Here is a 26,246-nt window from a genome sequence, read left to right as displayed (position 1 = left end):
CAGATTAGTTGTAAAGATATACTGCAAACTCAGAGTCAACCACTAAAATTTTTAAAAATACATGTGCACAATGAACACTACAAAATGTTGAAATGGTAAGACATCCCATACTCATATACTGGAAGACTTAGACAATACTCCCCAAGTTGTTCTACAGATTGACTGTGATCCTATCAAAAACCCAGCTGGGTTTGTTTTCTTTTTCTGGGGGTGTTGTTGCAGGAATTGACAAGCTGATCCTAAAGTTCATATGGAAATGCAAGAAACTCAAATAGCCAGAAACAACCTTGAAAAAGAACAAAGCTGGAGGACTTACACTTCTTGACTTCAAAACCTACTACAAAGCTACAACAATCAAGATGGTGCAGCAACTGCAAAGGACAGGCATATAGATCAATAGAACAGAATTGAGAATGAAAAAATTAACCCTCATATTTATGATTAATTTATTTTCAATAAGGATGCCAAGACTATTATTTGGGAAACAACAGTCTTTTCAACAAGCGGTGGTGGGAAAATTAATCATTCACATACGGAAGAATGAATGTGGACCTCCTAAAACTTAATTTAGCTAAAACTCCTAAAAGAAGACTTAGGAAAAAATCTTCGTGACATTGGATTACGCAACAGTTTCTTAGATATGACACCAAAAGCACAAACCACGAAAGCAACAATAGATAAACTGGACTTCAAAATAAAAAACTTTTGTACATCAAAGGATATCATAAATAAAGTGAAAAGACAACCCATAGGGTGGGAGAAAATATCTGCAAATCCTATATCTGACAATGACTTGTATCCAGAATATATAAAGAACCCTTACAACTCAGTAATGAAAATACAAATAATTCCATTAAAAATAGACAGGATCAGACAGACATTTCTCCAGAGAAGATATAAAAATGACCAAAAGCATACAAAAAGATGCTTAATATTATTAATCATCAGAAAAACTGTAAATCAAAACCAAAATGAAAAACTACTTCACACCCACTAGGATGGCTACAATAAAAAACCCATATAATATTAAGTGTTGCTGAGGGTGTGGGGAAACTGTAATCCTCATGAATTGCCAGTGAGAATGTAAAATGGTGCAACCACTTTGGAAAAACAGTTCCTTAAAAAGTTAAAAATATGATCCAGCAACTTCACTCCTAGGTACACATACAAGAGAAATAAAAACATACATCCACACAAAAATGTGTACATGAATGTTCATAATAGCATTATTCATAATAGCTCTAACACAAATGTCCATCAATTGATGATCAGATAAACAAAATGAAGTTTATCCTATACGATGGAATATTTGGCAATAAAAAGAAGTACTGATATATGTTACAACATGGATGAACCTTGAAAACATCATACTAAATAAAAGAAACCAGTAACAAAAGCCTACATATTAAGTGATTCCATTTATATGAAATGTCTAGAATAGGTAAACATACAGAGACATAAAGCAGGTTAGTGGTTCCTTAGGGCTGGGATAGTTGGGAGGTGATAGCAGAAGGGTACAGGGTTTCTTTTAGAAGTGATGAAATGTTCTAAATTGACTGTGGGGATACTTGCACAACCCACAACCCTGTAAATATACTAAAAATCACTGAATTATACACTTTAAAGGGATGAACTGTGTTTATGGCATGTGAATTATATCTCAATAAATCTGTTTGGGGGGGTAAAGGAAAAACAAGATCTTCATGATCTTAGTCTCTGTTTCCCTACTGGGAGTCATCTGATGTCACTCTTCCCTTCAAACTACTGTTACCAGGCACACTGAGCTTTCAGGTTACCTACATACAACTTTACAAAGAAAAACAAAACAAAAGAAACCTCTGAGGCCTTAAACATGCTTTTCCTTCTACCTGGAACATCCTGACCTCTGTCTCTTCTTTAGCTAACTTGTACTGTTTCTTTAGATCTCAGCTTAGATGTCATTCCTCCACGCAGCCGTTTCTAACTTTCTGAGCCTCAGTCACAGGCACTCCAATGCGCTCCCAAGAGCAACATGTGCTTACTACTATTTTAGCACTCCTCTACCGAACTCAAATTAACTGTTTGTAGCTCTCACTAAAACCAAATCTTTTTTTTTTTTTCAATTGTAGTCAGATATTAAACATTTATAAATTTTTATACACTAAAACAAGTACATGCAAAGTTACAAATATAGAAAATATAAAGTACATGCATATTTCAAAGACCACTTTGGATCCTTATACAAAACTATTCAGTGCACATTGTAAGCCTAAGGACCACACTAAAGGGGTTCCCACATATTTAGTACTTTATAAAACCAGGCAGCGCATTAGATAAAAACCAAATCTTATTTATTGCACCCTGCCCTACAGTAGGTGAAAAAATAAATACTTTCCAAAGAATGGGATAACCTAAGCATAAGTTAGAATCACCTCTGTGATCATGTCAGCTCAAAAGAATACTTAAAAAAAATTCCAGCCCTGGCTGGGTAGCTTAGTTGGTTAGAGTGTTGTCCAGATACCTAGGTTGTGGGTTTGATCCCTGGTCAGAGCACATACAAGAATCAACCAATGAATGCATGAATAAGTGAAACAACAAATCAATGTCTCTCTCTCTCTCAAATAAAAACATTTAAAGTCCCATACTTGAAATATTTAATTATAAAGACAAAAGCACTGATGCATAATTTTCCTAGAAATATGCATGAAGAAATTTATGTTCAGACACTCTAAACAAATATTCAAATGGAAAAATAATGACTTGCCTTATCTGGTTAAGCATTACACACACACACACACACACACACACACACACACACACATATATATGTATATGTATATGTATATATATATATGCATGCATATTTAGCCTGACTGTTTGGAAAATAGTTTTGACTTTCAAATACTTTGACTGTATTTTAATCTTTTCTTTTTCTGATTCCCAGTGACTACCTACACACAAGTCTGCAAAGTAATACACCCAAGAGAGTAAAATCCCAGTGCATTCTAACCAATTCTGAATCAGGGTGAAGGTAGCATAGATTCCATCTACAGTTTAAAGTCACATGGGACACCTTTTGTATAGATTTCTTCCAACTTAAGAATGGACTTCATAAGCCATTTGGCCAGGAAACTATCTGAATCTGGGGACACAGGGTAGAGAAACATGGGTTTAGGGAGGGAGAAATCTGAAAAAATAGTCTGGGAGACATATCAAGAAGGCGGCGTAGGTAACAGCTGTACCTGTCGCCTCCTGCAACCACATCAAAATTACAACTAAAATACAGAACCACCATCACTCAGAGCCTCCTGAAATCGGGCTGAACAGAGCCCTACACCCAGGGAACTGAAGCAGTACCTAGACCGGTAGGAGGGGTGAAGACTCGGGCAGATCGAGGCTGAATCCGGGAGATGTGGCAGAGGGCCCACACCCGGTGCTGAGGTTTAAACACAGAGGGAATCTCAGTGGTGGAGGTTTCCCGGAGGAGTGAGGGGGTCCCAGCCCCACAGGAGGCCCCCAGCCCAGGGCTCCAGGGCCTGGAAGAGAAATCTCCACAACCTTGAGCTGTGAAAACAAGCGGGGACTGTCTCTGAGGGTCGCAGAAGCTGCAGGAGCCCTGGCAGCTCCTCTTAAAGGGCCCGCACACGGACTCACTTAGATGTGCTCCCTCTCAGCCCAGCGCTGGGCAGCAGCTTGAAAGGAACCTGGGACATTTGGGGAGGAACTAACCTGCCTGAAGTTGGGGCGGGAGGTGTGGCGGGGCAGCTTTTTCCCAGGGAGAAGAGCTGGCAGAGGCCATTGCTCCTGTGGTGAGTCCTCCCCCCACAGAACCTGCAGGCAGGTGCCATATTTGAATCGCCAGCACCTGACTCACACCTTTGGCCCTGCCCCTCCCTAATTTCAAGCTCATCCAAGCCATTTCCAGGGGCTTTTCTGTGCAAGTGGAGCCTCATGCTTAGGACTTTCCTAAAATCTCTCAAACAAGCAGCAGCATGCCCCATACGGCTTGATAAGTGGCTCCAGGACTAGCGGCAGCCTGCATTAACTCAAAGCTTGGCCTCTCCTGGGCACCTCCAAGCCTAGCACAAGTAGCAGCCAACTGCAGTTTGCTGTGTAGCTCATGCTGGGTGGCCCTGGGCAAGGCACTGGCAGAGGCTGACTTTGCACCTCCTGGGAGGCCCCAGGGATAGTGCACCTGGTAGTCAGACTCGACCATGCTAGATGACAACCCTACCACATCCACGAGGAACACACTCAAGGGGCGCACTTGGTGAACACCAAAGCCCCACTGAAGTAAATCTTGCTCCATAGGGGTGTCTCCAGCACAGCAGTTCTTTGGCTGTAGTTGCAGCTGGTTTCTCACAGCTGATTGGCCAGGGGGTCAATTCCTCCCAGTGACGCCAACAGCAACCAAGGCTCAACTACAAAAGGACAGTGCACACAGCCCACACAGGAGCGCACCTAGAAGGCTCAGCTCAGGTGACTGGGGAGGCTGAGTCACTGGATGCTACAGGACACCTACTACACAGCCACTCTACAAATTCCAGGAGACATAGCAGCTCTACCTAATACACAGAAACAAACACCTGGAAGCAGCCAAAATGTGGAGGCAAAGAAACACATCATGAAGGAAAGAACAGAAGAAATCTCTAGAAGAGGAACTAAATGAAATAGATCCAAGCAAGCTAAAAGATAAAGAGTTCAGAATTTTGTTTATAAGGATGTTTAAGCATATTATTAAGAAAATAACTGAGAAAGTCGGTAACATAATAAAGTACCAATTTGAAATGAAGGCTACACAAAATGAAATGAAAAATAATTTAAAGGAATCAACAGTAGAGTAGGGGACGCTGAGAATCAAATCAGCAATTTGGAACACAAGGAAACAAAAAACACTCATCCAGAAGAGAAAAAGAAAAAATAATCCAGAAATATGAAGATAATATAAGGAACATCTGGGACAACTTCAAGAGGCCCAACATTCCTATTATTGGGGTGCCAGAAGGGGAAGAAAGAGAGCAAGAAATTGAAAACCTATTTGAAAAAATAATTACAGAAAACTTCCCCTACCTGGGGAAAGAAATAGACTTACAAGTTTACGAAGCACAGAGGGTCCCAAATAAGAGGAACCCAAAGAGGCCCACAGCAAGACACATTGTAACTAAAGTGCTGAAGGTTAAAGACAAAGAGAGAATCTTAAAAGCAGCAAGAGAAAAGCAGTTAGTTACCTACAAAGGAGCACCCATATGACTGTCTGCTGATTTCTCAACAGAAACCTTGCAGGCCAGAAGGGAGTGGCAAGAAATATTCAAAGTGATGAAAAATATGGAACTACAACCAAGATTGCTCTACCCAGCAAAGCTATCATTTAGAACTGAAGGTCAGATAAAGAGCTTCACAGATAAGAAAAAGCTAAAGTAGTTCATCACCGCCAGACCAGCACTACAGGAAAAGTTGAAGGGTCTTCTTTAAGAAGCTAATGAACAAAAGAATCTCACGAACTAAGCAGATCCAGAGACATTGACGCAGGCAACAAACGATCATATTTCAGAGAGAAGGGGGGTGGAGGGTGGGAAGAGATTAACCGAAGAAGTTATATGCATATAAGCATAACCCATGGACACAGTCAATTACGGGATGAAGGCCTGGGGAGGGGGTGGGAACGAAGTGGAGGGGGTCAATTGGGGGGGGGAAATGGGACACCTGTAATACTCTCAACAATAAAGATAAATTTTAAAAAATAGTCTTTTTAGAGTATCATTAACTTTTGTTTTTGTTTATTTTTGTTTAAAATATTACAGATGTCCCTTTTTCTCCCTAATGACCCATTCCACCCGGTTCCATCCCCCTCCCCATTCCCTCTTAGACCATCATTAACTTTTGTGTGAAGTTGTTTAGCAATCTGGTAATGTAGAAACATCTACAAAAGACCCAAACAACACTTAAAAAACTTTAAGAATGCAAAAGCATTTTCTTTCTAGAAGCTTTAAGTGTCTCAAGTTCCAAGTCAATTAATTGCTAGGAATTTTGGTGACAACATGAAAGGAGAGGTAGAAGTTTTGAAAAACAGGAAAAGATAATGAAGAAAAGGAAAAGAAAATTTTCTAAACTGTAGCTATGATAATGTTCATGACATTGAAGTATGTTAAGATTTTTTTTCCCCTATAGATGCTAAGGACAGAAGACTATAAATGTCAATTAAGAAAGAACAGGCAGCCCTCTTTCATGTTATGAAATTAAAAACTAGGGAGCATTTGCGATCTTGCTCCTTTGCATATGTCATCAGTCTGGCTCAAATAAGTTCTTTAAAAAATAAAATAAGTAAAGGAAATATAACTGAGTAGATTAAATATAAATTACAATTCCTGAAACAGGTTGACTATGATAAAAAATAAATTTAACCTTCCCAGCTTGGTCCTTTCAAGGAATAAATGAAAACTCAGTGGTGAACATTAGTTTAGTAAATTCCTTCAATGTTAATCCTTTTCTTCTCCACTATCTTTGTACCCTTTCTGCTAGAAAGGAGCAGGATGTAATAAATAAGAAAGCATCTTTTACTCCGTCACAGCAAACTCAGCCATCCTGCATTTTAAACTTCTAGGCAGGTGCCGTCTGTGTATCCAGAATCTTAAAGTCTGAAAATAAACTATTTGGTTCTCCAAAAATGCACATCACTTTTTATTGATTTGTTCTTTACAATCATTGTTCTTATTTTTTGTGTCTCACAGTAAATAAAGTAAATTACTGTGGGGGGAGGGGAAAGGTAAATTTAAAAAGGAGACAGTTGTTTTAAAAATAAGTTTAAAACAACCATCAGATACTTCTTGAGTATTATGTGCTTTTGATGTTAAGATCCTCTCTTTAAATTCCAGGGTTGAGCAGCCTAACTATGATATTGCTGAAATGATTATGATCAAACAAAAGATTCAAATTACATTTGTATGTGTTTGGATGTGTGTATGTTTGGTGTAATGATCATATATTCTTAAAAAATAAGAAGGAAAAACTCCAGTAGCCTAATTGATGATGATGAGGTTTTTTGGTTTTTCTAATCCTCACAGAAGGATACTTTTTCCAATGATTTTTAGAGAGAGTGGAAGGGAGGGAGGAGGGGGATGGGGGGAAGAGAGAGAGAAACATCAGTGTGAGAGACACATTGATTGGTTGCCTCCCACACGTCGGGGGATCAAACCTGCAACCCAGGTACATGCCCTTGACTGGGAATCAAAACCCACAACCTTTAGGTACACAGGCCAATGCTCTAACCACTGAACAAAACTGGCCAGGGCGATGATGAGTTTTACTGATCATTAACTACATACTTTATACTTTCTGATTAAAAAACATTAGCTCTTTTTTTTTTTTTTAAATATATCTTTATTGATTTCAGAGAGAGGGAAGGAGAGGAAGAGGGAGAGATAGAAACATCAATGATGAGAGAGTCATTGATCGGCTGCCTCTTGCACGCCCCTGACTGGGGATCGAGCCCGCAACCTGGGCATGTGCCCTGACCGGGAATCAAACCCTGATCGCCTGGATCCTAGGTCGACGCTCAACTGTTGAGCCACACCCGGCCGGGCAAAAAACATTAGCTCTTAAATGGATGAGCATAAACACCACCACCACCACCAAAAAAATAAAATGGATGAGCATAACCTAAGAAAAGAAATGGAACCAATAATTTAGAACCATAGAAATTTAATGATGTAAAAAAGTATAGACTTTAAAAACAAACTGCATCCAGAAGTCCTTGAAAAGGTTCTGGTTAACGGGACAGAGTAACACTCCTGGAGACTGTTCCACATTGTTTCAGTCAGGCCAGAATCTCCAAAGGAATATAGGAACCCCAAGCAACCCAGTTTCACGCTGAAGCCAAGAGCTAGGTGCAGGAAACAAATGAGAAACTCAAATGTCTTGCCACTGCACAAGTAGAGTAGGTATTTGGCAGCTTTCTTGTTCACGTCCCAAACAGAATCTCAATTGTTTTGGTTCAGAAAAATCTAGTTTTGTCCTAAGTTCTACTTCAAAACCTGACATTAAAATAAATGGCACTCATAATAATAATTTTCTTTCCCTATCACTCATAAATCTGGAGGAGGTAAGTGGATAAATATTAACAGCTGGCACTACACTATATTTTGGATGCTTACTTAGTGCCAGTCATGGTATTAAGTGCTTTACATATACTCATTTAATTCTCAAAAGAATCCAATGAGGTCCAGCTGGTGTGGCTCAGTGGTTGAGCGTCAACCTATGAGCCAAGAGATCATGGTTCGATTCCCGATCAGGGCACATGCCAGGGCTGTGGGTTGTGGGCTCGATCCCCAGTGGGCAGCATGCAGGAGGCAGCCAATCAATGACTCTCATCATTGATGTTTCTCTCTCTCTCTCATTCTCCATTCCTCTCTGAAATCAATAAAAAGATATATAAATAATAATAATAATAATCCAATGAGGAAACTGAATAACAGGCTAAAGAACTAGGCACTAACTAAAAAAACCTGGAGTTAGGGTATGAACCAGGTTTGACTTGGTAGCTGTGCTCAAAGTTCACTATTTTTATAGAATAGTTCATTTTTCTTGAATATTTGTCCAGAGTTAAAACCTTAGTAACATCAACAAATCAGTGTCATAAACACTGACTTCCACAGACTAGTGGCATACTCTCCACAAATAGCTACTTTGGACAGGAAATACTAAAATAATTTTCCCCAGGCGTTTAGAAACTCAGTTAATCTAATAAAAGACTAAAACACTATTTTACATTCTTAATTCTGATAAAAAACAAATTTTCAAATTATTCTGATTGCCAACCTTACTTCCTTTAAAAATTTTATTGAAATACTGGGCCTAGATCTTCTTCTCTGGTATATTATACAAAATTATATTTTAAAGACATATACTTTAAAGATTTAAAAAAATAGAAGAATTCCACTTTGATTATGCTAATTCAAGAGGTTCTTCAAATGCTGTAGTTTTTAAATAAATTTGGAGATTTACTACACAAAGTACTTCAAGCAAGATCCAACTAAATTCTTGTACAGTTTATTTCCTCCCATCATTTTTAATCAGCAAAATCTCAAATAGCAGCTTGTATACTCAAAGTTATTTACATATTTCCTCCCTTAATCATCCCCTTAGCAAAGGACATCGAGTTCATGTAACAACCAGTTATTATGTCTTTTCATTGCTATTTTTATTTGCCTTCTTTAGTGAATGAATCATTTTAAAATCAGTTTATAAAGTAATACTTATTTCTAGTATCGCTCATTAAAAAAAATGCAGATCTGGCCCTGGCTGGTTTTGCTCAGTGGTTAGAGCACTGGCCCACAAACTCAAGGGTCGTGGGTTTGATTCTCGGTTGAGGGCACATACCTGGGTTGCAGGTTTGATCCCTGGCACAGGTTGTGGTGTGAGTAGCAGGCACCAATCGATGTTTCTCTCTCGTATCGATGTTCCCCCCACCCTTTCCACTCTCTCTAAAAAAAAATAAAATCAATGGAAAAAATATCCCCGAGTGAGGATTAACAAAATAAATAAATACATAAAAATAAAATGCAGGTCCAACAACTGCATTCTTTTTCACCCTTCCCCACCACCATTTCTCACATGTCACCACCAAATCACTACAGGATATCTTAAATTACAAACAGATGCATGTCTTTAAGAATACAACTCTCATGCACCACCTCCAGGCTTAGTTATCAATAGACTGTATCTATGAGTAGTCATGACTTTGACACTAGCTATAACTCAGGAAACTAGTTATTGGCCAAGTAGGAAGAATGAGAATCAAGGGAAAGACCTGTCAGGTCACCTTAGAATTTGTTAAAGAAAAGGGTGGGATGAATCACAAGCCCTTTACTTTAGGAAGGCAGATTTCAAAAAGGTAGGCATGACTACATGGCATAAGATTCTTGAAGGAGATCCGCGAGGTTAGGGAGCTCTTGAAAATGGGGTTCTGACTAATAAGTAGAGATGACTCCAATAAAAAGAAAGGGAGGTACTAAAGAAACCAGGATGGTAGCACAGGGACTCATTTGAACAGCATACTATTTAAAAAACCAAAAAGCAGTGTGCTAGGACGAATAGAGCATGGGCTTCTGAACCCAGCTCCAACTCATTCTCCTCTCTGAATATGTTTCTTCATCAACAAAATGGGAATTACATTTCCTGGAATGACCTACTGTAGGGGGTTTGCTACCTACTAAGTTCAATATTTCTTTGCTCTTCCTTTTGTCCTATTAACAGAGCACAGTCAGAGTATTATGTTTAAGTTTCTTGTAGTAATCCTTTTTTCCTTGGTAGTTACATTATCAATTTGATATACTGATACACAGGCTCATTGGTATCAATTTATATTCAATATTAGGATTTGCTTTCTTCCTATAATTTTTAATTTTTTGAATATGTAAAACGCAGCCATGGTTCAAGCAAAGACTACTCTTCCCACTTCATTATAGTAGGGGCACTAGTCTTTTTGTTTTTTAATTTATCTTTATTATTGAAAGTATTACAGATGTCCCCCCCCCCCCCCCGACTCCCTCCACTCCACTCCCATCACCCCCCCAGGCCTTCACTGCACTATTATCTGTGTCCATGGGTTATGAATATAAGTTCTTTGGTTACATAAGGTAAAGATTTTGGTCATTTGTCCATGGACTGCAATCTGTATTCTAATATGGTGACATTTACATCTAAAACCTAAAAACTATATAATATTTATGATCAATTTTAAGATAGCTACCTCTGGCTACTGAAAATACCATAGCTAAGAAACTCCAAAAGTTAGTCCCATTAATCTTAATTCACATTTATATAATGCTATGAAACTGTTTTATACACATGAATACTTTAATTTTCAAACAGTCCTCTTAGGTATGTTGGCCAAGATCATGCTGCTAGTAAGTGGCATAGGCAGAATTTGAACCTAGACTCCAGAGTCTGTACTGTAAGCCACTTAGCTATGTCTCCTGCCATGTGGGGACCACAGAATTTAAACTCTTTCTGGTTTGCCTAAAAAGCGTGTGCCCCACCCTGGCCAGTGTGGCTCAGTTGGTTGGAGTACACCAAAGGGTTTCTGGTTTGATCCCAGGTCAGGACACATACAGGAGGCCGTACACCAAAGGGTTTCTGGTTTGATCCCAGGTCAGGACACATACAGGAGGCAGCCAATCTGTTTCTCTCTCACATGGCTGTCTCTCTCTCTCCCTTGGTCTCTCTAATATCAATAAAAAGCACATTTGGGTGAGGATTTAAAAAAAAAAGGTGTGTGCCCTTAGTAAAGTTGCTGCACCATAACTTTCCAGTTATTAATAAAAACTTAAAAGATAATTGGCTCCTGGACAATGTGGCTCAGTTGGCTGGAGCGTTGTCCACTGTGGGTTGCGGGTTTGATCCCCAGTTGGGGCCTGTAAGGGAGGCAGCTGATTGATGTTTCTCTCTCACATCGATGTTTCTTTCTGTCTCTCTATGGTAAGTATTTCAGATATATTAACTTTAATTCTCACAGCTACCTTGCACGGTGAGAGGTGTTATCCCCATTTATAGATGAGGACATGTCTCAAGTTACATGTTAGAAGTCCCACAGTTGGTAAATGGCAGAGCCGGAATTTGAACTGATTTGACTTCAACCCCCATACTCTTTTCACTATAACTTTCTTAATAAAATAATTTTCTAAGAAGTCAACATATACCCACTTTACTTTAAATAAAAAGATGGGAGTCCTGGCCGGAGAGCTCAGTTGGTCAGAGCGTACCCCCAGTATGCCAAGGTTGTGGGTTTGATCCCTGGTCAGGGCACATACAAGAATCAACCAGTGATGCATGAATGGGTGGAACAGAGACGTTTCTCTCTCTCTCTGCCTCCCTTCCTCCCTCTTCCTGTAAAATCAAATAAAAAAGTAAAAATAATAATAAATCAAGAGATGGGATTCATGAGGATGAAGGAAGAACATATAACTATTTTTCAGTTGAGAAAAATAAAGAATGAGCATTTAGGTCCTTTTTTAAGCACAAACATTGACAGCAAAGCCTGAATTAGAAGCCAAGCTTCAAGTTAAATGGACTGCTCCATCGTAAGTTCTAGTCGAGACTGGATATGGTCCCCATATTCTTCTCTCTTTTCATGTACTAAAACAGCAATTGCAGAGTGTTAAGACCTTGTCACTAAGTTCTAGCCAACGGAATATGAGTGAAGTGATGTGTGCAGTCTAGCTTGAGGCTCTAAAAAGGAGGGATGAGCTCTCCCTTTGTCCCCTCCCTTCCCACTAACTGGAACGCCCACATGATGGTAATGAGTCATTTTGTACTGCGCAGATGGGGCCAACTGTCCAAGGATGCTAGACAGAGGAACCCTGGCTCTGAAACTCTGGAAACACCATATCAGTCCTAGAATACTAATTCCAAGAGTTTTATAAGGGAGAAATAAACTTCTGTATTGTTTAAACAACAACACTGATTTTGCACCACTGCATACCCTAACTAGCATGCAAAATACTGTTTTCTCCTTTCTCTATCCATCCACCAAGAGACTTCAACAGTAATGATCATATCAGCCAGGACAATGGCCTCTACTGTGGGCCTGAATGAGGAGCACTGGACCCAACCTCTTCTGAATCACCCTGGGAGTGACCATTTATCCATTACAAGTTCCTCATCTCACCCATGTTCACTTCCCACAATCACACACCACACATATCACATGCACATTCATGCACTCATACACCTTCCTCTACTAAGTTAACTCTATCTCAGGTTATTTCACTTCAGGAAATCTCCCATTAAACATAATTTTCTGTAAATTCTCTCCTTTCCTAATCTGATAAGGCAAAATATAAGTAAAAAATCACACAAAATACTGTTGACAAATGTAAGAACCTCAGTGAAGCACGTATACCACATAGCTTTAAAGTAAAATGAAAGGATCAGAGAAATAAGCAACCCTTTCTTATTCCTTTTTATGTTTTTAAAATGCTATTTAGTAATGAACTGTACAGCGGTGTATTTTGTTGTTGCTACTGCTGAAGTATTTCAGCTACAACATGGTCTTATGGGCTAGCCTAAGAATGTAACTCCTGTGCTGACCCAGAGAATCAACCAATCAACCCACATACTTTCATCTTATATTTTTTCAAAGTTGGGAATGACTAGATGGTATCTGGACCTTGCTTTCCAAAATGAAAACCAGTAACATGTCAAAAAAATTAAGACTGAGTTCTGGCCCAGCCAGGCATGGCTCAGGGGTTGAACATCGACCTAGGATCCAGGAGACTGCGGTTCAATTCCCAGTTGGGGCACATGCCCGGATTGTGGGCTCAGTCCCCAGCTGATCAATGACGACTCTCTCATCATTGATGTTTCTATCGCTCTCTCTCCCTCTCCATTCCTCTCCCTGAAATCAATAAAGATATTAAAAAAACACACTGAGTTCTGTGGATACACAGCTACTGAACAATAATTTGGTATATGTAACAATCTAAGTTTCATACTCGTGAAAACGAGGTAAGGGGACTGTGAGCATCAAATGTTCCTCCCTCCTGAATTCGAGTCCTCGTCTGCTTGGATATTCTATTCTCACTTCAAGCACAACATGTCTAAACCAAACTCATCACTGACCCACAAATCATCTCTCTCCCCCACATCCCAATTCTACTCCCTACTCCAGATTTAAAATTTTAGTGTTGCCTGGCCGGGCGTGGCTCAGCAGTTGAGCATCGACCTAGGATCCAGGAGATCACAGTTAGATTCCCAGTCAGGGCACATGCTGGGGTTGCGGGCTCGATCCCCAGTGGGGGGGCCTGCAGGAGGCAGCTGATCAATGACTCTCTCACAATTGATGTGTCTATCTCTCTCTCTCCCTTCCACTCTCTGAAATCAATAAAGATATATTAAAAAAAAAATCTTAGTGTCAACCAAAACACTTCCTCTTTCCTGAGTGCTACCTAAGGTACACAGATTAATAAATGATATCCCCTGTTCTTTTTTCTTCTTCTCCCATATCCCCTTTCCTTAAGGAACTTAAAAATCTATGGTAGAAAACAGGGCAAGTAACACATAAATAACTATCATTCAGATATGTTACCAAGAAAAACGTGCAAGGTGTTACCAAGGGGAAAAATTACTTTAGGTAGCAGATCAAGAAAGGTTTTTACAAATATGGCAGCTGAAATATGCTTGAAAGATGAGTAGGACACTGGTAAGACAAGGACCTGGGAGAATAAGAGGTCATTTCAGGCTGAGAATAAGCACATAAATAGATTTAGAGATGAGAATAAAGACTGTATTTAGGAAACATAGTAGTACAGAGTAACAGTAAAAGTATTACAGGCCTGGCCAGTGTGGCTCAGGTGGTTAGGCTTCATCCCATACGCCAAAAGGTCCCTGATTCGATTCCAGTCAGGGCACAAGCCTGGATTGCAGGCTCGATCAATGGCAGGGGGCCTGCAGGAGGCAGCCTATCAATGATTGTTCTGCTCTTACATTAATGTATGTGTCTCTCCCTCTCCTTCCTCTCTTTCTAAAAATCAACAAAAAAATCTTAAAAGAGTAAAAAGTAATACAGAGGGGCTAGAATGTAGATCCATGTAGGGAAAAAAGTAGGAGCTAAAGTTGGAAAGATAAGCTAGAGCCATACTGTGAAGATCCTTGAGTACCTCCTGCTCTGTGGAAGACAAAGAGTAGTTTCTGGTACAAGCACACACAGTGGTGAAGAGCCAGGACTCTGAAGCTAGACTTCCCAGGTTCAAATGTCGGCTCTTCTACTTACCAGCTGAGTGAACTTGGGCAAGTTACTTAACTTCTGTGTATCTCTGTGGGGCTAGTAACAGCACTTATCTACTATAGGGATGCTGTGAGATTAAATTAGTTAATATATGGAAAGTGCCTAGGAAAGTATCATAAAAGCAAATGCTATATAAGTATTTGCTATTATTACTATATTTATCTTTTGGAAAGATAAATTTAGCAGCAATGAATACATATGAACTGGAATGGAAAGTTCCCTGCCTTCTATCTACTTTTACTCATGCCATTCCACCTTCAAGCACAAGTCTTCCTAATTATTTAAAACTCACTATTAAGTACAACTGTTAAGCTCAAATTCCATCTCCTCCTCAACCACCTGAGCAGAAAGCTTCACTGCACATTTTACACTTATTTCATATGTATATAATTTTACCTTCACACAGTACAGGTTTCTCAGGGATAAAATGCTTTTTCATTTGCTAAAGTGCAATCTCTCATAACATTTCATAGTTCTTTAAAGACCACACATGCTTCAATAAGCATTTGTTGTGAGACTGTCTGGAATAATGTCCCAGACATTATTCCATAGGGCATAGGACATTCCTATGGGAAGATTTAAGGAGTATTCATAGAAAAGAATTATTTTATCAAAATGAATAGTACTTCATAAACGAAGTGGTGATAAATGAAATGGCCTTAGAGATCTCCGACTTTGAAGTTAATGGTCTGATGAGCAGAACTAATCTGAAAACCTTTTTTTTTTAATCCTCACTGGATGATGTTGATTTGAGAGAGAGAGAATGAGAGAGAGAGAAACATTGATTGGTTGCCTCCGCCTTTACGTGCCTGGGCCCGGGATCAAACCAGCAACCTTTTGGTGTACAGGACGATTCTCTGACTAAACCACCCAGCCAGGGTAAACAAAGCCTTTTTTTGTTTTTTAAAAAGAACTTACAGTATTATAGTTGGAAGTAGACTCAACAGTGCTCCAGGTGAATAACTTACTGTGACTACACCACAAATGGAGAGACTAGTGACATTTTGCCCTCCCATTTTCTTATCTGACCCAATCAACTGCATTTTTCTTTACTCCTGTTTAATCTTTAACGATAGCAGTATATGGTCATTAGTTGAACAGATCTACATTAGAAGTCAACAGCTGCCTTTTTGCTCAATATACACAATAGCAAGTGTCAAAATGACAAATGTGACCTTTTATTTATAGCAATGTTAGTATAGAGACACACAAAAAAGTGCAGTTGTATTTGTTTTTTTGTTATTGTTTTTCCATATCCCATTTCATTGCTTATGTAAGCAGTGGGCCTTATTGTATATTCCTTTAGGGGAAGTTTAGACACATAATGAAGTATTACTGTTTATGAAGTCGTTATTGTTGAATTATAAATAAGAGCTTAATCATGCAACTTGAGTGGATAATTATTGAGACAGTGACCTTGTTTTGTATCCTGTAAATAATTCAGGAGATTAGATTGTGCTGCTTCAGCAGTGACAATATATACATATAAATTTCATATTTACAGCTTTACATGTTTATGATGGTTTATGTAAACATGATATATCTTTTAAGTTGTCAATGATTTATTTTCAAGTTCTGGCACTATACATTTCTTCCCCAAGTACTTCCTAGAATTCTCTGCCCAACTAGCAACTAACAGTTAACTGCTAATGACACCTAGAAGAAATTTTATTCCATAAACAAAACTAAATTTAGTTGTACTATTTCCCAGGTTTCTACAAAGAAACAACCATCTTATGTATTTCAAACTTATTCTCAGTCTTTGAGGTGAGACTAATTGACTCTTGATACTCCAACTGTAAAGTTTTACAGACAATTGCTCCTAAGTGTATTCCTTTAAAATTAATTTCTAGTCTGGCCGGGCATGGCTCAGCGGTTGAGCATCGACCTAGGATCCAGGAGATCGCAGTTCGATTCCTGGTCAAGGCACATGCCTGGGTTTCCAGCTTGATCCCTAGTCAGGGGTGTGCAGGAGGCAGCCAATCAATTACTCTCTCCCTTTCCTCTCCCTCTCCCCCCACTTCCTCTCCCTGAAATCAATAAAAATATAAAGAAAAAAATAATGATTTCTAAATTAAATGATTTACACTATTCACTGTGGTTATTTTACTCTTTAACCTATTGGAGAACAGAAAGTTGGGGTCTGAACCTACATAACAATTGAAAGTACTGAAAGAAGGCCCTGGCCGGTGCCACTCAGTGGTTAGGGTTGACCCACACACATACCAGAAAGTCTCGAGTTTGATTCCCGGTGAAGGGCATGCACCTGAGTTGCAGGTTGGATTCCTGGCCCGGTCGGGGTACATGTGGGAGGCAACCAATCGATGCGTCTCGCACACTGATGTTTCTCTCTCCCCCCACTCTCTAAAAGTTAATGGAAAAAAATATCCTTGGGTGAGGATTAACAACAACAGAAAAAGCAAGTACTGAAAGAGGTATTAAGTCTGATGTAATTTTTATTAATAAAAAAGCCCTCAACTATAACTAGTACAAGATTAATTACATGGCTAGTAAATAGTGGAACTGGGGTTTGACTACATGTTGGTTTTACCCCAAAATCTGGGTGCCCTTTCCAGTATGCTAGGCTGCCTTTCACTTAGGAAACCTCTTCAATCTGTTCCAGAAACATGTAAACCCGATGCAGTCCTAGGATTTGGTACTTAAATTTTACATTACCAGCACAACTGACTTTTCAGTCTCTTCCCAGACTGGACCCTGCTGGGTTTCTGAAGTATTCAAATACACACACACCATATTGCCTTAAATCTCTTTTTAGAGCAAGGCAAGACATATGTAAATAAATATAACAATACAAAAGGGAAATATTTAAAAATTCAGATGTTTTGATCTTTTAGATAATAAATAATTATGAATAAGATTTAAACATTTACTATATATTAGACCATGTGCTCCTTGGCAAGTGTGGCTCAGCGGTTGAGCATTGTCCAGGAGATCGAGGTTCGATTCCGGGTCAGGGCACATGCCTGGGGTTGTGGGCTTGATCCCCAGGAGGGAACGTGCAGGAGGCAGCCGATCAATGACTCTCTCATCATTGATGTTTCTATCTCTCCCTCTCCCTTCTCTCTAAAATCAATAGACATATTAAAAAAAAAAAAAAAAGTCTTAGCAGAATCTAGAGGATGACTTAAAAACAAACAAACCATGTGCTAAATTCCTTATATGCCATTTTTATTCCTCACAGCCACCCTTTGAGAGAAATATATCATCCTCATTTTATAGCTGAAAATCAAATTACATGCCCCAAATCATAAAGCTCATAAAAAGGGAATCCTAGAAATCAAATCTAGATATGTCTGACTCCAAATCCCACAGGACCATTTCACTGCATTGCAACTCCAATACAAATCTGGTATTTATCAGGAGTTAAACAACAACACTGTTTTAGGTCACACTAAGCTCAACAGTGGCAGACTGATGTACTTTATTATTACTATGACAGCTTTGAAAGGGACTCTGGATGCCAAGTGACAAAGAACTCAAGCCTAGTCAGGCTAATGAATGCAACAGCAATCATAACTCTATAATTTATTTTTCTGCATTTCCTTGCTTTTAATGATTTCCATTTATTTATGGCTTCTGTCCATACTCTTGGTCCCAGATTTCCCTTCTCCAAATCTTTTAGACCTACTCGCTTATACCCTTCATCCTGAAATGACTACATCTCTGTTGATAATGGTAAAAAGTGACGGCTTCTGGAACTAAGGTTACAAAGGAAAAAAATGCGTTGTTCAGGAAATCTAATCTTGTATTGGAAAATCTGGTCTACACTGGGATATTCACAGTATCATAACTTACCTTCAATCCTTAAGTATGCCTTGTAAGCACTGCAAGAAGACTGGTGTTTGAACTTTTTGTCAAAGTTCTTATTATTTGATATAATGAAATAAATAATACTGTCACTTAAAAAAAACAAATAAAAAATAAAAATCTTTGTACCACTTTATCATTATGGAGAAGTGTTATTCTTGAAAGTAAAAAAAAATTCTTGACTCAAGTGCCCATCAATTGATAAATGAATAAAATGTGGTGTAGCCACATTATTTGGCAATAAAAAGAAATGAAGTACTGATATTTGCTATAATAGGGATGAATATTGAAAACATTATGCTAAGTAAATGAAGCCAGTCACAAAGGACCACATATTGCATAATTCCATTTATATGAAATGTCCAGAATATGCAAATTCATAGAGGCAGAAAGTAGCCTGTTGGTTGACTAGGAGGTTGGAGGGATGGCTAAAGGACATAGGGTTTCTTTCTGGGGTACTGAAATGTTCTAAAATTCAGTGTGGTGATGATGACACAACTCTATGAATATAATGAAAGCCACTGAATTGCCCCCTTTTATGTATTTTATGATTATGTGAATTACATTTCAATAAAGCTGTTTTTAAATTTACTAAAAAACCTCAAAAGGCCACTGAAGAAATTCTGTTAATGCTTTTCAATATAAAGGGGAACACAATATCAAGATTTTGTAGATAACCAAATCCTGTCCTTTTCTACAAGTCATGTCCAAAGTGATTAACAACAAACAGTGCTCTAGATGGGCTGGCTTAACAACTGATGTTACAGACTTCCTTCACGCTAAAGCACTTTTGTGATCATAGAAGTCGTCACAGTTCAGAGGAAAAGGCTTATTATTTAATAATTTTCTAGCATTTAATAAATAGGTTTGCTTGGGCAGCTTGTAGTTTTTTTAAAACATGTTTTTACTGATTTTTTTTATAGAGAGAGGAAGGGAGAGGGAGGGAGGAAAAGAAATATTGATGAGAGAGAATAACTGATTGGCTGCCTCCTGCACACCCCTACTGGGGACTGAGCCCACAACTCCAGCATGTGCCCTGACCAGGTATTGAACTGGTGACCTCTTGGTGCATGGGACGACACACAGCCAACCGAGCCACACCAGCAGGGCAGGTAGCTTCTAATTTTAATGTTTTGAACAAGGACCCTCAATTTGTGGGCCAGGATCTACCTGCAGATCTCGAACTCGCTTTTTCTTAATCCTCACTGGGGGGTGTCAGCCATCTCCTGGTTTCAAACAGGTAAAGCTTTCTCCCTTTTTCTAATGGGGGGAGGGGGTGCTGTGTTCAAGAGTGACTTCATGTGACTGGCAGTTTAGGATTAAAAAACAACACCTGGACATATGTGATCCAACTTTTTGCCCTTGGGAGCAAGTTGCCCACGCGGAGCACTCATCTCAGTTTTTTTATGCTGGAAAATCTAATAAGGCAGGTCCCCCAGTCCTGCCTGGGATTTGATCCTTAAATCTGCTCACTTTTGAGGTCCCACAAGAAGTTGCTTGTCCACAGACATAAGCCACATTCCCCAATATCCTCTTACAAGTAATAAAATAACATCTTGGCTCCTAATGATTTTATTCATCCCCCCACCTCGATTAGTTCAGAATACAAGCAGGGAAGAGGGTATCAGTTATTGAGACCCTTACATACTCTAACATTCAGTCTAAGCAATTTTAAAAAGAACAAGAATGAAAATATTTTCAGAAATAAATACACTATGACAGATGACAATGTGGATATAAGAACCAATTCTAGAGAAAATTTTTTATTAGACAGAAGGGAGACGTTCCTTCACGTGCTGGAAGAGACTTTGGGGAAACATTTGGAAATCTTCATAAAGAACACTAAGGAAATCTGCCTAGGATGATTTAGGACGGTATAGCCCTAAGTGGTCACTAAAATCCTTGCTGCAAGGGGATGATGCCTCAGAATAAAGGCATCTCTAGATCATCTATAATTATCAGAAGAAGCTTAATTGTTGATCTTGTTAAAATTAATTCAATAAAACTAAAAAAATTTCTTTTTCACAAAAAGTTTCTTTAGGGATGAGAAGCCAGTGGCAGTGAGGTTAATGGACTTATACAAAGCAAAGGACATCACATTAAGACAGAAACCCAAGTCTCCTTTCCCAATTCTGTAATCTGGCAAAAATTTCAGCCAAGTTAATTAAAATTTAACCTCATTTAAGTAAATAAAGATATGCATAAATAAGATGCAGGCAACACTTCAATGAAGAGTTGTTTTTTAAGATTTTTTAAAAATATCCTCAACAGAGGATATGTTTATTGATTCTCTAGACAGAGAGAGAAACATCAATGTGAGAGAGAAATGTGGATTGGCTGCCTTCCATGTATGCCCTGACTGGGGACTGAACCTGCAACCTAGGTATATACCCTGACCAGGAATCAAACCCTAGAATTTTCGGTGTATAGGACGAGCAATGCTCCAACAAACTGAGCTATGCTGGCCAGGGCTAAAGAGTTGTTTTAAACTGAGTTTTTGCAACACTGAAACTCAAACCTCATGTGCAAACCATTGATATGTGGGAAAAATGTGGAAATGACTAGTTTACAGTGGCCAAAAATAAGCCTAAGAAATCAAACCATCGATGTAAAATTGCTTCAAAAACTTTAAAGCACTATATAAAATGCTATACGTTGCCACTGATGTTGAGTTCCAGCAACCAGAAGAAATCTGACCTCAGCATAGCAGAATTATGTAATTGTCATTATATTTACCTATTATTACATTAATAGAACCTGTGATGAGTCCTTACTAAAGTGCCCCCACTATGTACTTCCTTTCCCCAGATATGTACATAATACCTATTTCTGTTTCAATTGTATCTTCAAAAGTTTGTGCATAATCTACAAGCTATTAGAATGAGCTCAGGAAATGTTACCACACACAGATGAAAATAAAAGGAATGTACTTTCTGATAAACTAAAAACTCTGCCAGCAGAAGCATGGTGCACGGTCCATAATCTTATGGTGATACAGTTTATTAGTTGGGATTTTAGAAAGTTCTTCAGCTTTCTGTTTTTTTAATATTTCATTCCCTTTTGTGACAGTTTAAGTAGAACCTAAAGAGTAGAGAGGCTAGAATAAGAAGAGAGACTGAAAGAGGAGGAACAGTGTGGGAATGAAGTCCAAAGCCAAGAGAGAAGACAATTTATGTGACCTGTGCTAAGTCTGACCATGCTATTCTTCATGTTTTCTTATTTCCAAGAACAATTAACAAATTCTGAGCTTTAATTTCAAAACGGGGATTCTGACACCTGTTATTATAAACGGTAACAGCAATACAATACATAATTTTTTTTTTAAAGAATAGTTCATTGATTTTTAGCAAGAGGGGAAGGGAGGAGAGAGAAAGAAACACTGATGTAAGAAAGACACATCTGTTAGCTGCCTCCTGCAAGCCCCCTACAGGGGATCAAGCCCAAAATCTGGGCATGTGCCCTGATGGGGAATGCAACCAGAAACCTTTTGTTGCATGGGACTATGCCCAACCAACTGAGCCACAGTGGCCAGGGCAACACCACCTAACTTTTATTGAGCACTTACATGTGTCAGGCACGGTTTTAAGTGTTTACATGGATAAACTCAATTAGTCACCACAACAACCCAATAACATGGGTACTATTATTATATCTGTTTTATAGAAGAAGAACTGTAAAGAGAGAGGCTAAGTGACTTGCCCAAAGCCACAGAGCTAGAAGTGATAAAGTTTGGATTTGAATCCTGAAACTTTGCCTTAGTAGTTCACTGCAGTGGTTTTCCAACTACATTCTGCAGAACCTTTTGGCTCCAGGAATTCTACTTTCAAAATACATTCTGACCATTTAAAAATCACAGTAAAAACACCACAATCAAAACTTTTATATTGGATGTAATGCACCAAAGGGAACCAACACAACTTTTTGCTGCCAGGTTAAGTCACTTTTGTGCAGATCTTAGAATAAAGTTAGTCTTGTCACTTCTGAGGTCTTATATGAACTTCCTGTAAATGTTTCATTGATTTGGAAGGTGTAAATCTGCACTGATTTATTTATTTATTTATTTTAACTCAAGACTAGCTTTGTCTGCTCAGGTAAAAGGAGCATACAAACTCAATCAAACACCAGGTAAAATTCAGGTACATCTTATCACAGTGGAAGAGCAAAAGAGTGAAAAAGGCACATATCCCAGTCATTTTAAGTTCTGTGGGCTTATTGTCTGACATAGTTAAGGTAAGAAACACGGGTTAGTTATGACTTCGAAAAATGTCCTACTGTTTCTATCATCTATTATTCATTCCTCTTTCCAGCTACAGAACATTTAACTGAAGGGTATCTGGAGACAGCAAGGGAAACTGTTAGAAAAAAAAATCATCACCTCCTTCACCCCACTTTGGCCACACATTCCCACTGTCACACTCTGGACCATGTGTCCACAATCCCCTGCCCTTCCTCTTTGCTGTATCAACCATGCCCAAGCAGGTCTGATTCCACTGGGTCCACTCTTCCATTGACCATATGCTGTCTGCTATTCATTGACCAATCCATTGCTCTTTCCTTTACTCACTTTTACTCTTTACCCAGCTGAGAGTCCATGAGCCATCATTATAAGGATATTCTGACCAATACCCTAAACACCTCTGCTCCACTGTCATTTTGTTCCACGCAGCTGGCAAACACCAGCCCCTAATGAACCTTCTATTGGCCTTCACCACACACTGGTACCAAAGTAGCTGAGCACTCCTAGAGAAGGTCAACAGGCAGATTGGTTATCACACTGTATGTTCATGACCACCGACTTCTATGAGGCTTCCACGATGCTAGACAATCCTACTATGTCACTGGCTGGCATGCTCCTTCTGCAACTATTCACTTACTTCAAACATTTTACTCCAAACCTTGGACTTGTGTCCCTCCCATCTCCACAGCAACACAGCAGAAGACTTAGCCTACTAATCTGAAGGAGCTGTACTCACCCTATCCTTGCTTTCTTTTGAATATAACAGGAGACAGATACCCTTCCCCAGCGCTTTGAATGCTGCCCTCTTCCATCTTCTCAGGAGTGTTATGCTGTTACTTATCTCTTTCTTCTCCCATACAGATAACAGTTCCCTCTCTCAACTAGAGCTTCCCAAGGATTAGTCTATTTTATACATTGCAATTCCACCTACAACTTCTTTGCAAGCATCTTTTCTGCTAAAACAGTGAAACCTCTTTGCCCTTAAGTACGTAAAGCCCCAAAGACAGTCTCACAAAAGGAGTCACTGCATAGATAATTAGGATAAAAACAAGAACAGGCCATGAAGTAGGTATCACACATAAAACTGTACAAACTGGTAATGCTGATGTTGCCAACGTTTTCAGAAATAAAGCCCACAGTTTCACCAAATTCTAAACCATTGTGATATCTTAAATGCTTTAAAATTTTAAAAAAATTGACATATAACAATGTATATGTTTAAGGTGTACGATATGTTGATTTCATACATTTATCTACTGCAATAGGATTGCCGCCATAGCATTAGCTAACACCTCTATCACCTCACGTGATAATATATACTATGCTTTACAATCTAGAGCTCTGCTAAAACTGTAGAGACAAGAAGAGGAGCAGAGTTTTTCAGTGTCATTTTAACAACCAGTAAATCTGACAGCATGATTTTATGTTATTAGGTCTAGATGAGCGAGAGAAGGGTGGGAGGAGGAAGCAACAAATGTCCCAGCTTTTTAAGAGCTAAAAATATTGCAGGATAAATACAGAACCGTAAGTAATACTTAAGAAGCAGTTTGACAGCATAGTGATACATTTTTATAACAAATTGTTCACGGAGGGAGCTTGACATTCCCAACCCCCAATATTCCCTTCGCCTGCAACAAGCAGTTAGAAAACCCGCGCGGGCAGTCACCTGCCATGCCCTCCCTTCAGAAGGATGCCACCTCCGTTCGGCCAGCTGCCCCTGCCCTGCTGCTGAGGGCTCCGCGGTTACGGCAGGCACCGCTCCTGCGGCCGAGCTGCCTGCAACTCTGAAGTGTTGTTTAATTTTGTAATACTATTAAGATCTCTAAAGCGTTTTGTGATGCGCTGGAATGAACGATGCTCCATAAAACGAAGTTTATTATTAGTAGGCTCATAGCTCCCGGGCCCAAAATAAAGCCAAAGTATAACCACAGAGACTTCAAAGGGAAGATCGGAAGCCACTGGCGTCTCCAACGCTGCCAAGCGCGCAGGGGCTGGGCGGGGGCGCGGGGAGGGGGTCCTGCCCCGCGCCCCCCCCCCCACCCCGGGCACCAGGGACCCGGCCTCTTCCGCCACAGCTCCCCGCCCCGCTTCCTCCGGGTCGAGGTCGGCCCTGGCTCCTCTGCATCTCTCCCCGCCCTCAGGCAGCCTCGCTCCGGCCCCAGCCTCCCCGCCTGCTTCCGAATTCCTCCACCGGTGCCTCAGTTTCCTCCAAATACCTTTCTTCCCGTTTCCCACCTGGACTTTTTTTTTTTTAACCCAGGACAAAGCTGGCTCCCCCGCGACACTCAGGTCGGGGGGCTGTCTGCCCTCACGCAGCTTCCCGGTCCGGAACCCGCCAGTCCAACCCAGTCTCCTCGCCCCTCGGCCACTTTTCCTCAGCCGGGACCCGCCTCATCACCCTTCCCCGGCCCCCGCCGCTCACCCGCGGACTCCCCGGTGTTGATCCAGTCGGGGTTGGCTATGCTGGCGATGGCGAAGATATCGGCGGCGAGAAAGAGACATCCTGAGATGATGGTCAGTTTATCCATCTCCCCGCCCCACTCCCCCCACCCCCCGAGCCCCGGGCAGGCCGCGGCCTCACGCCTCGCGCCCCATGGGTCGCCGCCGGGGCCCGGAGTCCCCGCGCCGCCGCCTCGATGCCCTCGGCCCCGCGCCGCTCGCGCCCTCAGCGCGCCCGGGACCTGCAGCCGCGGCGCGGCCCGCACAGCCCGATCCGCCGCCCGCCCCGGAAGTGCTCGGCGCGCCCTCCCCTCACCCGGAAGCGAAGCCGCGACGCGGATCCCGCCGCGTCCACCGGCCTCTGCCGCCCGGCTGGCGCCTGTCGCCGCACCACTGTTCCCGGATGTCTCCTTGGCCGCCGGCGCAGGCCCTGCCCGGCTCCGGGTTTCTTCCGGCGGCCGCGCCTTCTCGCCGGTGATAGTGATGTGGTTCCCGTCGTTCATGACCTTTGGTCACAAGATGCCCCTCAGTCCCCAGCCTGAGACTGGAAGGGGGCGGGGGAGCGCCCGCGTTCCAGCTGGAGGGCCCCGCAGCCCTTGCCACCTCGTCTCGTCGCCTCTCGGTGCGGTGACCGACCCCGTGGTCCGGAACCGTCGCGCCTGCCCTGCGCCAGGCGCGCGTGGGAGACCAGGTCGCCGCTCTCCTGGAGCGGACACCCTCTGGGAAAAGGACAGAAACTCGTTAAAACCTCGTCTTTACAGATTATTCCCGGTGTTGATCTATGAATTTAATTGGGGTCGGTCAGACGAGGGGGACACTGCGACCGGCGAGGGCCCGCAGCGCCTACCGCTGAGGATCTGGGCGGGACCGCCCCGGGCGGCGGAGAAGCGGGCGCAGAAGGTAGCGCGGCGGCGCCGGGGGCCCGGGGCGCGTGGGCCTCTAGGGGCGGCGGGGGGCCCGGGGCGCGTGGGCCTCTAGGGG

At 40.9% G+C, this 26,246-nt stretch overlaps 1 protein-coding gene across 1 annotated transcript in view; it reads right to left on the bottom strand.

The window, feature by feature from the left end:
* Positions 1 to 25,362, bottom strand: part of MOSMO (modulator of smoothened) — a 50,182-nt gene extending 24,820 nt beyond the window's left edge. Inside the window, exon 1 of the mRNA XM_087815825.1 lies at positions 25,249 to 25,362. Within this exon, the coding sequence (XP_087671951.1) occupies positions 25,249 to 25,354 (106 nt within the window). The 5' untranslated portion in view covers positions 25,355 to 25,362. The remainder of the gene's footprint in view (positions 1 to 25,248) is intronic.
* Positions 25,363 to 26,246: the final 884 nt, after the last annotated feature.

The sequence above is a fragment of the Miniopterus natalensis genome, chromosome 3 (genome assembly GCF_054644295.1).
Source record: "Miniopterus natalensis isolate mMinNat1 chromosome 3, mMinNat1.hap1, whole genome shotgun sequence".
NCBI classification, from domain to species: Eukaryota; Metazoa; Chordata; class Mammalia; order Chiroptera; family Miniopteridae; genus Miniopterus; species Miniopterus natalensis.
This window is presented reverse-complemented; position numbering and strand designations above follow the sequence as displayed.